This window comes from Myxine glutinosa, chromosome 1, assembly GCF_964187855.1.
Source record: "Myxine glutinosa chromosome 1, kmMyxGlut1.1, whole genome shotgun sequence".
Classification (NCBI taxonomy): Eukaryota; Metazoa; Chordata; class Myxini; order Myxiniformes; family Myxinidae; genus Myxine; species Myxine glutinosa.
The window spans coordinates 29,517,321-29,534,766 of record NC_136261.1 but is presented as its reverse complement, the minus strand read 5'-3'; the positions used below and the strand labels follow the sequence as shown (position 1 = coordinate 29,534,766).

The 17,446-nt window shown below is 43.8% G+C and overlaps 1 protein-coding gene across 2 annotated transcripts; it reads left to right on the top strand.

Annotated features, from left to right (window-relative positions):
- The first annotated feature begins 370 nt into the window (after nucleotides 1-370).
- LOC137422253 (actin, cytoplasmic 2-like) lies at nucleotides 371-10,592 on the top strand. Of its 2 annotated transcripts, none has more exons than XM_068109009.2 (6): nucleotides 371-559; nucleotides 8,788-8,933; nucleotides 9,019-9,258; nucleotides 9,491-9,929; nucleotides 10,012-10,193; nucleotides 10,294-10,592. In XM_068109009.2, the coding sequence occupies exons 2-6, from the start codon at nucleotides 8,811-8,813 to the stop codon at nucleotides 10,435-10,437; spliced, it is 1,128 nt and encodes a 375-aa protein (XP_067965110.2). In that variant the 5' UTR covers nucleotides 371-559; nucleotides 8,788-8,810; the 3' UTR covers nucleotides 10,438-10,592. The 2 variants fall into 2 exon arrangements, with proteins under 2 accessions (XP_067965110.2, XP_078626340.1); XM_078770214.1 differs by lacking the exon at nucleotides 371-559 and adding an exon at nucleotides 6,066-6,126.
- The last annotated feature ends 6,854 nt before the right edge of the window (nucleotides 10,593-17,446 follow it).

Sequence of the window (17,446 nt, the reverse complement as noted above, 5' to 3'; positions counted from 1 at the left end):
CCCAGTCAGAGCCCCGACCTAAATCCCATCGAAAATCTGTGGCATGACTTGAAAATTACTGTTCATCAAGGATCCCCACAGCCACACAACTTGACTGATTGAACAGGTTTGTACAGAAGAATGGGAAAATATTGCCCAATCAAGGTGTGGAAAGTTGGTAGAGACCTATTCCAACAGACTCACAGCTGTAATTGCTGTCAAAGGTGCTTCCACCTAGTATTAACTCAGGGGGTGGACACTTATCCAACCAAGATATTCTCGTTTTGTATTTTTGATTAATTTTCTATACATAGTACCAGTCAAGTGTTAAAATGACGCCCAAAAAAAAAAAAAAAAAGAGTTTGTGAAGACAAGTACACACCTGTAAATCAGACAAGCCGCACCTAACATCCCACAGGTGAGGTTTAACCAGTCATGGTTGAGCTCACCTACTTTTCACCATTTACGGTCATATCGAGATACTGCCTGTGGGCATGAAGGATCTTATATAAATCTCCAAGGTTGGAAAGAGTTTGATATTTGCTGTGAAAAGTGATTGTTCTGTCATCGGTGGAGCCAGGTGGGTTGTGGTTGATAACTCTAAATAGTGCTTCCGTCGAACGTTCTGAAAACGAACTTGTACACATTGACTTGTTTGTGATACATAATGCTTATCGGTTTGAATCGATTTGACTTTTTTTTTTTAAATGTGTTTTCCATAATTTTTTTCGTTCTTGAGTTTTGAAAGTTTTATTTATTTTTGAAAATTCACAATAAGTAAAAAGAATGCGCATTATTGAGAATGTTGTCGATGTGTGGAATATATATATATATTCAATATTCAATTCCTGGACAGGTACGTTCAGTAATCTGTCAACATCCTGGTGGAGAGGCATTACCTCCGCCAATGAATGTGCCTGATGGAGGTTATGTTTTCATCCCTGTTTGTTTGTCTGACTGTTTTTTCTGTCGGTCTTGACTATGAGTACGTCTCAAAGAGTTATGGACGGCTTCGGACAAAACTTGGTGGACAAGTTGGGTATACGACAAAGATGAATTGTTTCGATTTTGGTGAAGATCCGGATCCAAATGCGGATACGATAATTATTTTAAAGTGATTCCTCAGCTTTGAGAGATGGGGCTAAAAAACGATATATAGCATGATATTTCAAAAAGTTTTGGACGGATTATGACAAAACTTGGTGGATGAGTTGGGTAGGTGACAAGAACAAGCCAATTCGACTTGGTTAAGGTCCTGTTGCAGAACCGGTCCATCAGTGGGATACAAAAGGTAAACTGTTCAGCCTGGTGGAGGTATGTGCTCTACTGAGTACCATTCTAGTTACCTCTGCCCCCAAAGGTGGATTGAGGTTATGTTTCACCATTGGGAGATAGGGCCAAAAACGATACATAGCAGGATATCTCAAAAAGTTGTGGACGGATTTGGACGAAACTTGGTGGACCGGTTGGGTGTCTGACAAGGACGATTCGATTTTGGTGAAGATCTGAATATGGATTCGGATATGAGAATTATTTAATTTTTTCTGTGATTCTTCACCATTGGGAGATAGGGCCAAAAACGATACATAGCAGGATATCTCAAAAAGTTGTGGACGGATTTGGACGAAACTTGGTGGACCGGTTGGGTGTCTGACAAGGACGATTCGATTTTGGTGAAGATCTGAATATGGATTCGGATATGAGAATTATTTAATTTTTTCTGTGATTCTTCACCATTGGGAGATAGGGCCAAAAACGATACATAGCAGGATATCTCAAAAAGTTATGGATGGATTTGGACGAATCTTGTTGTTGTGAGAAGGAAGAATCGATTCAATGTTGGTGAAGATCCGGATCCAGATCCGGCTAGTAGAATTTTTTAAGTGGTTCTTCACCATTGATAGTGGGGCAGATATGTAACAAAAATTGCACGAGATGTTCACATCCGGCAGAAAGTTTGAAATTTTGCATACAGGGGTATTTTGACATGCTGAGTTCAAAAATTGGCGGATCCAAGAGGTCTGACCAATGGACAGGCCGCCATCTTGAATTCCAATATGGCTGCCAAGACGAAATGTTGATAATCCCTATCTTGGGTTCTAAATGACCTGTGGTGCTCAAATTTTGTACACAAGGGTATGTTGACATGCTGAGTTCAATAAGGCAATAATTTGAAATGTCTGACAAATGGTATGGCCGCCATTTTGAATTCCAATATGGCCGCCAAGACGAAATGTTGAAAATCCCGGGTTCTTTGCAAAAGCAATACCAATTCAATGGATCCTAGTTGACAAATCATATAACAAGTCAAAGAGCTCATTTCAAAGTATATTTCGTACCAGTTGGCAGCCGTAACATACTGCAAGCTTTTTTCCATCCGTTTTACTTCTCCTACTACTGCTCATCTCGGAAGCATTGTCCAGAGCAGAAACATAGTTCTGTGCATGGTAGATTAGCAGCAGCACATTTGCAATTTCCAGCACACCGTTTTTTACACTTGCACTTGATCAGCTCTCGGCACCCTTTTGACGCCTCTGGCATTACTGTCCAAAATGGATGCCAGACATCATCTGCATTTTTAGCCCATCCCCAATCTGCAGGTGAAGGCAGCTCTGGGTTAGCAATTTGGGACTGTCCCCAGATGTGACCGGCCTGAAAGACTGCCCTCTTCACATGTTGACGCAGTGCCTCTTTTGTCGGTGGAATATTTTCCGATTGCCGATTTCCCTGAGCAAACAGCTGCTTGCGTGCTTCGTTCACTTTCTTCAGAGGGGAAGTTCTACTGTACAGAACAACGAAGAACCTCTCTATGTTGTCCATGTCATCATCTGTTACTTCCGCTGGTGCATGTGAGAGATGATTGAAGACCTCCCCCAAGTTTGGCATGGAATTCCATATGCTCCACACAGTCTTTTTGCCAATCCCACATATGGCAGAAACAGTATCGCATCCGGAAACAGTATGCAGGAATAGAAGCCCCCATGAGCGTTCAGGGCCAATGTGAGTCGCAATAGTGTGAGCAGCAATGTGCCTGAAATAGTTTCCATGTCCAAATGCCAACCACATTGCACAACCGTCCATAATGCTTGCCATTGCGATAGCCAACACAACCACATCCGTGTCTGTTGCATGAATGACGATACTTCTGTACCCCTGCTGATATGCATGCCAAGCATGTAGCATCATTCGTGAATCAGCCTCTTCATGCGTACATGGTTGAATTTGAGAAACATCAGAAGGGGGCTTTGATTTAACCTCTGCTTCTAAGGTTGTAAGAAGTGTTTTTCCCTCTGGAATAGGCATCGTTTGCAGGGAATCAGCAAGGAAACTGAATAATGTCTTTTTGTTGGAATCTACACGAAGGACGCTGCTCCAGTTTCGTGGCACGGATGTCTGTTCAGTCACATGGAGTGGTATGCCAGTGCCACGACCAAGCCTGGTGCCTTCTTTGAGACTGTCCGTTCTGTAGGTGTCCCACACCACATCAACACGCATCACAGTCCCCTCATTTAACTTTCGGGCAATGTACGGAAGGACCTGTTTCTGTGCATAGTCACCAAATGTCCTGATCACACTGTTGCACTTCTTAGGCTCCAAATGATGGAGTAAGGCAGCCCCATCGAAAATACGAACTTCTCCTTTGGGCGCATCACGAGGACGTTGTGCTAAAGCTTCCAAACAGGGCAAAAGATCAGCCTTGCCGGTTGGTGGCCGCATTGTATTGATACCTTCAGCCAATGCAGGTGGCCACCCATGACACTCATATTCATAAAATGTGTTAAGATCACCATCTCTAGTTTGGCAAGAAATGTACATTCGTGAGAAGAGCTCCACATTACTTTTCATACGTGTAATCTTCGCCTCAGACTTTCCAGGTGTTTTCTTGGGCTTCGATTTCAACAGTGGCAGATTGTTCTTTGAAATGCTATCATAGAAATTGTCAGAAGGATCCTTGATTTGCTGCCCCACAAATCCGTCAAATTGTGTTTTGCCAGTGTCCTCCATGGATCGCACTGCGGCTATCACTTCATCAGGCATGATGACCTTTGTGTCAAGCACATACAAGTCATTACTGTCTTCCGCAAACGGGTTTCCAAGTTTTTCAAAGGAACTGATTGCATTATTGAGATCTGATGCAAAGGATTTCTGGACACTAGGCAATTGTTCGTGGTGGCGGACATCAGTTTGCCTCTGTCTTTGAAACCGGTCCTCAAACTCATTCAGGATTCTGGCTATTTCTGCACCAGCTACCATCCACCGGCGAAGAGCCCCTTCATTCTCAGTAATTCCAATGACTCCACCATGACCTTTCACATAAGCGTTCTGCTGTTCGTGTATCTGATCGTGTGCCATAGCAGAGAACTTGTGTGATGACTTCTGAGTGACAAGGTTCCCCTTGACAAATTCACAATGGATATCCATGGAATCGTTTGAAAGTTCCTGAAGGTCTGTTACATGCACTGTCAACCATCTGGCGTAATGGTAATGGTCCATGGCAAACATCCACGGAATGATCGCCGTGAGAGTCTCCACATAGAGCGTGTAGTTGGCTTCCCGTTGTGATCTTATGAATGCCAAGAGAAGACACTCCAACTGCAGGACTTTATTCCAGTAGCAAAACTGGGGGTACTTTGTAGCCATCTTCTTGCTCCAAAGATCAAATGATTGTAAATCTTCAGTTTCACATGTTTTCCGGTAGTCATCGTATGCCTTTCGCTGCAGAGCGTACAACGCCGCTACTGTGACTTGGTGTGCCCATTGTGACCTCGATATTTGCGAACCTTTGTGAAGACTATCTGCTCTTCCCTCTGTTGTTACACCAGCACTGGTCATTACACTTGCCCAGCCACTCCCCTCCAGGAAGCTGCCGATCGCTTTCAACAAGGCCATCTCTACATGAAGTCCTCCCATCATCACAACAAACTTGTCTTCACCATATATACCTGGCCAAGTCCATTGAATCTTCTTTGCAATTGCATAGAGTGGTTGATCAACGGTCAGAACTGGAACTTGTCCGGGGTTTACTAGTTCTGTCGCCTGCTTGATTAAATTCATTCCATGCTTCACCATTGCCAATGTGTGAGCACTCTCGCGGAACAGAGGTAGCAGTCCTGTAATTGCAGGAGGCCGAGGAACTTCAACCTGCAGATTTGCCATGTATGCTGACCAGGAGATATTATCTTCACTCTCAAGACCTTCCTTCTCCTGCAGACTTTGTACAAACGAAAGCCACTGACTTTCTTTGTCCTGTATTCCGGAGGACACACTTGGAGTGGATGGACCTTTTGGTTTTCTTGGAATGGGATTATTAGTTGGAAATGTTTCAGGAGGCACATCACTGTAAGATGCAGGAAGGGCGGCTATGGTTTTGGAGCGCTGTTTGTTCTCATTCTCAGTGACATTCTCATGATTTCGAATGCTGCCACTTTTGTCATGTGAAACATGTTGTGTCAGTGATAACGCGGTTCCATGAAATGAACTTTGTGCTGATTCTGATGATGGGTTGTGATCTATGTTGTCTAGGTTGCCTGTTGTGAATATTCCACTTCGCAATTTTGTTGGACACACAACGCCGTCATGTTTGTATATTTCTATGACTCTGTTGGCCTCATCTGTGGATACCTCCAGTATGCGATCATAGGAAACACACAAACCATGTTGAAAAGGAACGTCAACGAGATCCCGTTTCCTTGTTTTGCTATGAATGAGAAGACCCAGGTAAAGTGGCAGTGATGTTTCACGTTTCAAATTGTGACGTACTGCTGTAGTTTCCAACCTTCCTCGTTTCATAGTGTTGAATGTTACAAGTTGAGTTAAGGATTGCACAGAGACGCCTCCCTTGTTGTTTGCGTTTTGTTTTTGTATGTTTGTACCAGCAAGAATCATTTCCATCAACGCTGCCAATGATGGTGGTGAGTTGTTATACGATTCGTTAACTAGGGATCCATTGAATTGGTATTGCTTTTGCAAAATATCTTTGCGCACAATCTGGGCAGCTCTCATGAGAATGACCGCGTCGTTGTCAGAGCTTTGTCTACAAGCATGCAATAAAGCTTCACCAATGTCCTCTTTGAATGACAGTGCCACTTCATGGTTGCTCTTATGTGCCTCAAGTTGCGGAAGGTGTCTGAGAAGCTTGTCCTTAAGGTGAGTTGAATTAATCCTCTTTGAGATATCACCTCCCAGTTGTGCCAGACGTTCTGTATAAAGCTTTGTGAGATCGGCTAACTTGAAAGTGTAACTGTCATCTGTACACTTCATTTCTTCCAAATAGGCTATCAATTCGGCCAAAGCTACTGATTCTGGTGGCATATTTTCACTTGAACTGGCTTCCTCATTCTTTCTTACAAATGATCTGTATCGAGTGTGGAGAACAGTCATGCACTTCTTGTGATAAACAGCATCTGATGCCGTCATATCACCTACAGACAATCTAGCCAGGAGTTTTGTATCCCTCAATTCTGTTGCCATCAATCGAACATTGGAATCTACATTTTTTGTTGCCGCTCTGTGGACTATTTCTTCATTACTGATAATGCTATCACAAAAGAAACATGTGCTAGCAGTACTCTGTTCAACGGATGGAGATTTGAAACTTGTTCTGAGTCTTTTATTAACAGGCGAGTAAGTTTCTTCACCAAGTTTAAGGTCTGAACTTTGCTTTCTTTCCCTTGATTCAGCCCTGGCCACACGAGAGCTGCTGCACTGCACATAACAGTTTTTGTGCCATTTGGCAGCATGCACAGCTATGGTTTCTGCAATACCGCAACCATCATCTAGTCGGGAAATGTTTATCCCGCAAGGCAAGGCACCTAAATCATTCAATGCCTTGAGATTTTGAGCAAGATTCTCGTAGACGTCTAGACACGACTGATTGCTGCCCTTACGTGCATCTCTTAGTGGTTCATTTTCAGAACGTTTCTGGCAAAGAGCGCAAATGTTCCAGTCTGTTGGCATTGGAATTGTTGACGATGTTTTCTTTGATTTCGACATTGGATCTGAAAGAGAAAAAACATAAAAAAAATAAATTATTGGAATGTCATGTGAATGTTCAGTTCCGGCAGAAAGTGTTAAATTTCACATACAGGGGTATTTTGGGGCGCTGAATTTCCCAAATTTCTACTGCCTTCGACAAAATTACAAACCCATCAGTAGATTTGAGATGCAACAATTTTCCAGTTATCATAATAATGCTCAAATGATTTAACATTATGACATTACCGTACACTGTGCTATTAAAGCAATGAAAACATCGATGTTTGTCTTGGCGGCCATATTGGAATTTAAAATGGCGGCCATACCGTTTGTCAGACATTTCAAATTATTGCATTATTGAACTCAGCATGTCAACATACCCTTGTGTACCAAATTTCAGCGCCACAGGTAATTTAGAACCCAAGATAGGGAATTTCAACATTTCGTCTTGGCGGCCATATTGGAATTCAAGATGGCGGCCGGTCCATTGGTTAGATCTCTTGGATCCGCCAATTTTTGAAATCAGCGCCCCAAAATACCCCTGTATGCGAAATTTCACACTTTCTGCCAGAAATGAACATCTTTTTCACATATCTGCCCCACTATGAGTGATATGGCCAACCAGGCGGAGGTATGCTCTCCACTGAGTGCCATTCTAGTTATTTTTGTATCTCCTATGGTGTTTTCGCAAACCTTAAGGTTTTTTCATTGTATATCTGCGTTTTGATATGAATGCCTTTATTAGCCCCCGTTGGACTTAGTCCGAAATGGGGCCTTATGGATTGGCTCTCATCCGTCCGTGGGTGTGTACGCAACCATATCACGATGTCAGGACCAATTTTGTTTAAACTTGGCACCAAGACAATACATGAGTGTATAAATATGCACATCATTTTGTTTCGCGATGCGATCAAAGATCGCCAACTGGCGGCCATTTTAGTTGTAAAAAAACCCAATGTTGAACACGTCCCCTCAACCATTTATCGGACATATATTTACCGGTGATGTTCTAACTTGGCACACAGATAATGAATGATGGCATACATATATGCATGTCATTTTTTTCGATATCAGATCCAAGATGGCCGACTGGCAGCCATTTTGTTACTTAAACGTGTAAACGCAAAAATTTATCGGACATGCATGGTCCGATTTGGTTCAAACTTGGCGATCAAGTTCAGTACATGATGGCATGCACGTGCACCTCACTTTATTTTGTGATCTGATCAAAGATGGCCGACTGGCAGACTTTAATTCCGTAAAGCAAAATTACAAAAACCATGGGGACTATGACATTTTATTTCTTTTCTCCTTTTGTTGGTAGATTTGAATCAAACTTTTATGGCTCCTCGTTTCTGAAATAATTGGCCGCTGTGTGGTTTTTCTGTAAATAAAATAGTATTACTTCGTTTTTTAAGTTATTTTAATAGTTTAATAGAAATAAAAAATAGTTTTTTTTAGCTATTTAATGGGCTCGTTAGATAGACAAGACTAGAGGTATGGGCACTCCCTCTGGTAGTGTGGGTTCGAAACTCAACACAGCTATAAACACATCCCGGCCTGTCGCAGGGAGGGTGATTCAATGTGTGCCATCTAGTGGAGGCATAATAAATTGGGCGTCCTGCCTGTCAGCGATAGCTGGTGGACATTATAGATTCCACGGTGCTGACATGAAAAAATACTGGCTCCCTGAACAAGTTCCAAATTCCTGCCATAACTGTTGAGAAGACAATGGTAAACCAGCACAAACCTTTGCCAAAAAATTGCTTCGGCAGCACCAGTGCTCTGTCAGGTATCTCAACTCATCATGTATTATTTTGCTTCATATTGCAGATTGACTTTGAAGCAAACACGATATGGAAGACGAGGTTGCAGCACTGGTGGTGGACAATGGTTCTGGGATGTGCAAGGCAGGTTTTGCTGGAGATGATGCTCCACGGGCGGTTTTCCCGTCCATTGTTGGGCGGCCAAGGCACCAGGTGAGGAGGACTGAATGTTGATTGTCATGGGGAGGGAGGACTACGAAAAGGCTTTCAGAACTTAACTTAAAGTCTCCAATTCCAGGGAGTGATGGTGGGAATGGGACAGAAGGACAGCTATGTGGGTGACGAGGCCCAGAGCAAGCGTGGCATCCTTACACTGAAATACCCCATCGAACATGGTATTGTCACCAACTGGGATGACATGGAGAAGATCTGGCACCACACCTTTTACAACGAGCTCCGCGTCGCACCTGAAGAACATCCCGTGCTGCTCACCGAGGCCCCGCTCAACCCCAAAGCCAACAGGGAGAAGATGACTCAGGTTCGGGAAAATAACCAAAACATACCTTTGGTGATGGGGGGAGGGGGAGGGGGGCGAGGGGGGGAGGGGGGGGAGGGGGAGGGGGGCGAGGGGGGGGAGGGGGGGGGTTATAACTTCCATATCGAAGTCTGAAATTGAATGCTTGAAATGATGGATTTTGAAGTGACCGTTCATGATTAGAAAAAATGTTTTCATCAATTTTGCAAATATGCTTTGTGTTGCCTTTCTGCAGATCATGTTTGAGACCTTCAACACCCCTGCCATGTACGTAGCCATCCAAGCCGTGCTGTCTCTGTACGCGTCCGGCCGCACCACGGGTATCGTGATGGACTCCGGTGACGGTGTCTCTCATACCGTGCCCATATACGAGGGCTATGCTCTACCTCACGCCATCCTGCGACTCGACCTCGCTGGCCGAGACCTCACAGATTATCTTGTGAAGATCTTGACCGAGCGCGGATATTCGTTCACCACCACAGCAGAGCGAGAAATCGTACGAGATGTCAAGGAAAAGCTTTGCTATGTTGCACTGGACTTTGAGCAAGAGATGCAGACAGCAGCGTGCTCTTCCTCCCTGGAGAAGAGCTATGAGCTTCCTGACGGACAAGTTATCACCATCGGGAATGAGCGCTTCCGCTGCCCAGAGGCGATGATGCAGCCAGCTTTCCTGGGTATGTTTGTTGGCAAATTTTAACACCTTCATTGGTAGGCCATGAATGTTTGTAAACTGAAGCCAAATGATTACTACCTCAGGTATGGAGTGTGCTGGAATTCACGAGACTACATTCAACTCCATCATGAAGTGTGATGTGGACATCCGTAAAGACCTGTACGCGAACACCGTGCTGTCAGGTGGTAGCACCATGTATCCAGGCATTGCTGACCGTATCCAGAAGGAGATCGTAGCTTTGGCACCACCCTCAATGAAGATCAAGGTGAGGCTGAGTCATTTTTCTCTCTTGGGCCCTTCCATATTTCTCCTTTGTGTTCTCCCATTTTTCTGCTTTGGACTCTGATCCTTTAATTTCCTTCCAGATCATTGCTCCTCCTGAGCGAAAGTACTCTGTGTGGATCGGGGGGTCCATCCTGGCATCCCTGTCCACTTTCCAGCAAATGTGGATCAGCAAGCAGGAGTATGATGAAGCTGGGCCTTCCATCGTCCATCGCAAATGCTTCTAAGTTTTGCTGGTTAATGGCTCTTGGTTTGACTTCTGCAGTTTGCATTGAGCATGTATCTATTTTTTGTATTCAAAGCAGAAATTATCTTTTTTTTTTTTCTTGATGCCAAACTGTCATGTTGACAAACTTTGACATTAAAATGTTGAAATACCTGTTGTTTTTGCAAACGTTTCATTGAATTAGGGGGTATAGCTTTTGATATTTTCCTTTAGTTTTAGGGGATATCTTAAACTACTTTACTCTCATTCCTATGTGGTAGTTCTGAGTGATTCCTATGTTGAGAGTTGGTAGCGGAGGGTGGGAGTGGAGAGGGGGAGAAGAAGATACATCGTGAGAATGTTAATTTTTTTTTAGCTTGGCCCATGTGTTCAAGTAGGTTAGATATACACTTGTATCAGGGATCGGTCAGACCGAAATTGTCTATGATTATGTGTACCAATGAAGGTGGTGATTGTAATTTTAGAGCAGTGTAGGGTGAGTTGCATTGTGTAAAACCTTCTGTACAGGTGAGGCCAGGTTTAGGGCTTATTGGCACAAAAAGGCACTAGAAAGGCACTATAAATGCATTTTACGTGTTTAAATGCACTTTGTGTGGCGTTTGGTGTTTAAATGCACTATTAGCTGCTGTGTTTGGTTTATTGATGACGTAGATTTATGTTCAATCCAATATGGCTGCCGAACCACGTGAACGATGACGTCATCCATTTAATTACCCCATACCATTTTTGTGTAGATCATGCTCAATAAATTTCAAACTGATTGTATCAAGTGTTCTACTCATCCAATTATGATGTCATAATGAAGACACTGACGACATCATCATGAACATATGTTGTTCCTCATGGGGAGTACTTGACAATGAGCCACGTTTCGATTTTTTCCATGGAGCGGTTTTGGAGAAAGAGGTGCAAAGTTTTTCGGTTTCAAATTTCTTGGCAATCGGACTGGGGGTCAAAGATCACTCGTGTATCATGGGAGGCGTTAGACCGTTACAAACTACTTGTAACTGATTAAGTTGGCAGTGTATACTGTATAGTGTTGGTGTTGCCTTTTTAAAACAAATTGAGGCCTTCTTGCCAAGCATCCAAGCTACGCCGCTCTTCGGAACTTTCATGTCAATCCATTGAATTTGCTTTTCAGATTTTTTCCAAGAATGGCAGAGATCAGTTAGACACCAAGGAAAGTCAACTTTATAAATAAAAAACAATAAATAACTTGCATTGTATGGTCAGATTGTTATCGTAGTTTCAAGCAGTAAGGGAACACAGAACTTTACAGGTGCAGAATTCTCACCTGGGGATTGGCATTATGATCTGAACCCAGGGCTCATGCTACAATGACCAGGGCCAGCTTTAGGGGCTGGGCAAAGGGGGGGACTTGGTGTATGCCTGTCATAAAGCTATAACAAGGAAATTTGATGCAGGAGGAGGTCATTCAGCCCATCATGCCTGCGCTTCACCAACACCAGATTAAACTACATATCTGAGATCACAAAGCAATTGCTAACGTTCAACCTCACCCGGATTACCTTTGGCCAATGATTCAATGATGACATACAGTATTTTGTTTGGATGACCATATGATCTTGACCTTCGACATTTAGGAATAGAGTGTAAATTAAGAACCCCATCTACAGTGTATCCAGAAAGCTCAACATAATGAAAATAATTCCAGTAATCTCTGTATGTATGTCTGTGTGTCTGTGTGTCTGTGACCGCTGTTTCTCGACAACCACGGGTCCGATATACTTGAAACTTGACAGGTATATTGCTGGGGACCCGAGGATGTGCCTTTTCAAGGTTTCATATTAATCGGACAAGTAGTTACCGAGCTATGTCCAAAAAACGATTCAAGCAATCAGAGAGCAGCGAGTTATCACGTGTGCCGAACGTGGCGAACAGACTCTGCCTCGGACGGCACATTTGAGAGCGTATTCATTTATTTCACGTTGGCAAACTATGTTGCCGCTATGTTGGCATTAAACTATGTTTTAAAACTAATTAAAACTAATTTGCGATTCTTTCGCTTTCCTGCGCGTTTGTGCACGCTATGGCGATTTCTTTACCAAACTCCGCAAGCCGTTCGCTTTGGACCAAACCATTTCATGTAAATAGAGGGGGGGGATTGTCACCGTACTCGCAAGCCGTTCGCTTTGGACCAAACCATTTCATGTAAATAGAGGGGGGGGGATTGTCACCGTACTCGCAAGCCGTACGCTTTGGACCAAACCATTTCATGTAAATAGAGGGGGGGGATTGTCACCGTACTCGCAAGCCGTTCGCTTTGGCTTTGCGAATGGACCAAACCATTTCATGTAAATAGAGGGGGGGATATAATTTTAGATATATATATAGTACGGGCACGCCCTAGTAATGAAAATCGGAGGAAAATTATTCAAGTTATGATCAAGTGTTTTTTTGGTAATTAGGTCACAATTTGTAGTAGGTCAAGGACACAAATAAAGGACACAAGGACACAAAGTAGGTCAAGGACACAAATCGAACATCAGGTGCACAACTTCAGTGCAGGTACATTTTTTGATATAAGAATGTCTTGGAAGGCCAAGCAGTTTTTGAGATTCTGCATTGGCAAAGTTGAGCGATGACAAAAAACACTTTTTTTTCAGACTTCCATTTGACCTTGACCTTTAACTCAGAGAGGTATAATGAAAATTAAGCATAAATGTGACCTGCTCTAAGCTATGTAGAGCTCGCAATGTCGTCCCGATCAGACGAGCCTTAGTCGAGTTATGGTGAAAAAAGTAAAAATGTCTATAATTTGATCATGACATAAAAAATGGGTCAAGGTTAAAAAGTCAAACCCGCATACTTCTTATTCACATTAAAAACGAACAAAAGTACCCGGCGTTGCCGGGTAACAATGAGTCGCTTCCTGACGGGGGAATTTTAAAAACAGATCGCAGGTACCAGTGGAGTGACACCCTATCTTATGGAAGTATGAATCAAGTAAAAAAATTATTATGAAGTCAAATTAAAAAAAAACTAACCCCAGAATGAGAATAACAGCCTAGCTTAAATAAATGCATATACACATTTAGTTATAAAAATCGCTAGAGATGGTACATTTTGTCTAATTTCACTCCAGATTTGGACATTTATTTAGTCTACAGCATCCAATCCTCATATCTGAATCCAGATTTTGATGATATTGTCGCGCGAATCCCTCGGCAAATACCGCAGGATCGCGGATGGCCCAAACTGACTTAAATGGAGGCGATGATCAATGACGGATTCGACTATAAAAGCACGGGAGGAAGAAGGAAGAGGAAAAAGCGGCAAGCTCTTACCTGACGCCCCGACGACAGCTCTCGATCCTGCAGAGAATGAACTCAAAATGGACACGGGGGTAAAATGTAAAAAAATAAAGATTTATTACGGAACCCGATAACAATGGAACGCGACGATAAAACCTTATTCTAAATTGGGATCCCACACACCTCACTTCGACAACAGCACAAGAGGATGAATTAAATAAAGAAATCGTCATGTTGTGCGCGTTTGTGGGTGCGAGCTTATCTGTGTCTGTAGTCTGTAGTAGTGTCCGTCAGGAATCGTCCAGGCTCCAATGTTCGCGCGAAGCAGGCCTCCGCCCGCCTTGTTCACGCCCTACTAGGCCCTGAGCGACCCGCTCAGCGGCCCGCCTCGCTCGCCCCTCGTCGGTCGCACGCGTGGTCCCGTCTGCTTGTAGCACCACTCCTCGCTCCAAACACCAAGCACCGCTCCAAGCACCAAGCACCGCTCCAAGCACCAAGCACCGCTCCAAGCACCGCCCCAAGCACCAAGACAAGAACACCACGAAGAACTCAGGGAAGACGCCAACGACCACCAGGGAAGAACGCAGGGAAGAAAGAACGAACTGAACAGGGAAGAATGCAGGGAACAGGCACGAACCCAGAATGCCCGCCAACCAGTCGTTTTTTGTCCCCCGTCACCCGACGTCAACTCCCCCGCGTTCCCAATCAGTCCCTCCCTTCTTTGTGGTCTTTCCCGCCTTCTGACGTCACAGGCGCTTGTCCTCCAACCAGCAACCCCCTTCTATTCGTGGTTCATGCCTATTCTGGGTTCGTGCCTTCTAAGTGGCGTTTTTGCGCCTTCCGCACTGATTGGCCGAATGTTCGTGCCTTCCGCCTCAACCAATCACACGTTCCCTGGGCGTGGCTCCAGCCTACCACGACGTTCGTCGCCCATGGTGGCGTTGTACGCGGCCGCTGCCTGCTCGTCTTCCAAAGTCATTATCTAATGGCGCTTTTCCATTGCACATTACGGTTTCAGTACGGCACTGTACAGTACGGTTCGGTAATCCCTATGTCGTTTTTCCATCGCACAACAGAACTGTGAAAATAGGCGGAGTTATCTGAAGTGAAGAAAAAAAACGCGACCGCTGTGGTGATGTAATTTCTCATGCGACACTAAACTGTAAACAGCTCCGCAACTATGGAGGAACTTGAAGCTGCGTTTTACTTCTTCGTCGGGTTTTTGTTTTATCTGAACATGACTTTTTTTTTAGAGAAATGCAAAAAGAGAGGACGTGTTTGAGAAGGAAGTGTTTGAGAAGAATCTGAAAGACGCCAGAAACACTGATGAGGACTTGCACCTCAACAGCAGACCAAACTGAACTCTCCAGGTTTTCCATGTATTTTTTATGATTCTCATCACTTATGCTTTTCGCTATCTTCTCTCTGGAATTGTGGTATTACAAAATGGCGGTTGGGTCTGAACATAGCGTGACGGTTCTGTGACGATTGTGATTGACCAATCAACAGCCTGCAGTGTTGCTAGCTCCATCCATAGGTCCGGGTTCGGCTCGCTTGGTACCTATCCATAGCAGGAACCAAAATGAGCACGGGTACTTCGGTATGGTACGGTTCGCTTGGCAATTGAAAAACGAAAAAACGGATTTTGGTTACAGTACTGTATGGTACGGTACAGTACCGCAGTGGAAAAGCGCCATATGTAAATGTGTACCATGTACCGCCACCTGGTGGTGGTGGCAGAGGGTATTACAATTTCCTTTTTTGCTTGGGCAATGCTGATATGAAAGCCCTCTTGCCACAGGTTAAAAAACAAAAAAAATTGTATACAGAATCGAGGTTCGTATAAGAGCTAACACATTGAACATGAAAACATGCACAGACACATAAAACATGCAATGAAGGGAGCGGGAGACAAGAGGGGGAGAGAGAGGGAAGCACACAAGCACAACAACAGAAGAGCACAGGGTTGTTACGGATTCGTAACTTCCGTTATTGTGGTTTTCACCCCCTTGCCGTAGTTCCAGGATCCAGGCTCCATCCAATTGACTATTGGGTCTTCGTCCGGGATTTAATTCCCTAAAAACGTCAATTTGGGATTGATCCAGATAGAAATTGGAGGTTTGTACTGTGGAAACATTGGGGGGGGGGGGGAAAGGGCACGGCTTTGCTGATGAAATTCCCTAAATCTCGGACGGTGGATTAAATTCCCTAAATTTCGTCTGGGAAAGAATTCCCTAGCATTCCCAAATTTTCCAATTTTGGAATTTTTTCAACATTCCCAATTTTTTCAAAACACAAAAAATATATATTTTGGTTTTTTGGGGGGAAATTTCTTGTGTGAAGGTTAACAGGTGCTAACGGATAGTCACCATGGAGTTTGGCGCAGAGAAGTTTACAGCGACCCCGAGTGAGGCACAGTTCCGAACGTTACTAAAATCGGAACTCTTGATATTGGGCAAACATTTTAGCTTGGAGGTCCGAGCTAAAATGAAGAAAACAGAGATGCAGATAGTGGTGATACAATCTATGGTGGAACTAGGAACATGGAGAGAGGGAGCCTTGGATTGGTTACCAGAAGAACAAGAAAATGTGGAGCTCCAGAAAGTGGAGATGCAATTGCAGAGCCAAGAAAGGTTAAAAGTACAGGAAAGATAACTCCAGGAAAGGTTAGAGAAAAAAGCAGAGGAAAGGAGAGTTGAAAGAGAACTCCAGGAAAGGTTAGAAGACAAAAAAGCAGAGGAAAGGAGAGCTGCAAGGGAACTCGAAGAAAGAAGAGAAAAGGAGCAAGCAGAGGAAAGGAGAGCTGCAAGGGAACTCGAAGCAGAGAAGAGAAAAGCCGAAAGGGAGTTAAAGGACCGTGAAATGGCGCGTCAGCAGGAAATTAAAGTCAAAGAGCTGGAGTTAATGAGGGAACGGGGAGAGGTACCATCCATGCTGACTGGTCCGACACCTAGCCAGAACACCTGGGATGTTGGCAGACATGTTAGGATGGTTCCACTCTTCAATGAAAAGGAGGTGGCCAAGTTTTTTTTACACTTTGAGATAGTGGCTCCCGCTTCCGGAAGTGGCTTCCGCTTCCGGTCTTGCCGGCGAGGTTTTCGTTTATTCACAGCTCTCCACGCTCTCCATCGAAATCAAAGTTAAGTAATTGTTCCCATTTGTATTTTCGTTATAACTGTATTTATTTTATGGTGTTGTACGTATCGTGTGTCCCGAGGAAGATTTTCGGTGCAAATCTTTCTTACCTGTATAGAAAATCGTGTAAATTCGTGTCGTGTCTTTTGAGGCCTTGTAGAGTGTCCAACCTTGAGGCTTTGCTTTCCTCTCAGCGGTCCGTCGTTTGTGCTCCAATAACTTTCGTTCTCTGCTTTTCCCAGTCTTTTCACCCCGTAGCCTACTTCCTTGTTTAAAATCAACTCAAAAAAACCAAAAACAAAAACATTTCCTTCTCTGTTCTTGTTCTTTGTTCTCATTCGTTCGTTCTTCGAACGACCTTCACTGTTATTACTGTTACTGTAAAAACAGTTATTACTGTTATTACTGTTCACTGTTATTAACCTTAAAATGTTTACACTTTCCCCTCAAGTTCTGTATTCCGTCGTATATTATAACACCTTTTTCTTCTTCTTCCTCTTTAAAAGGCTGCTTTCGACTTGCTCACCAAATCTATTCATCCCAAAAAAAATTCCATCTCTTTCAGTGTCTCTTTTCGACATTCCCTAAACTCTCCTGCAC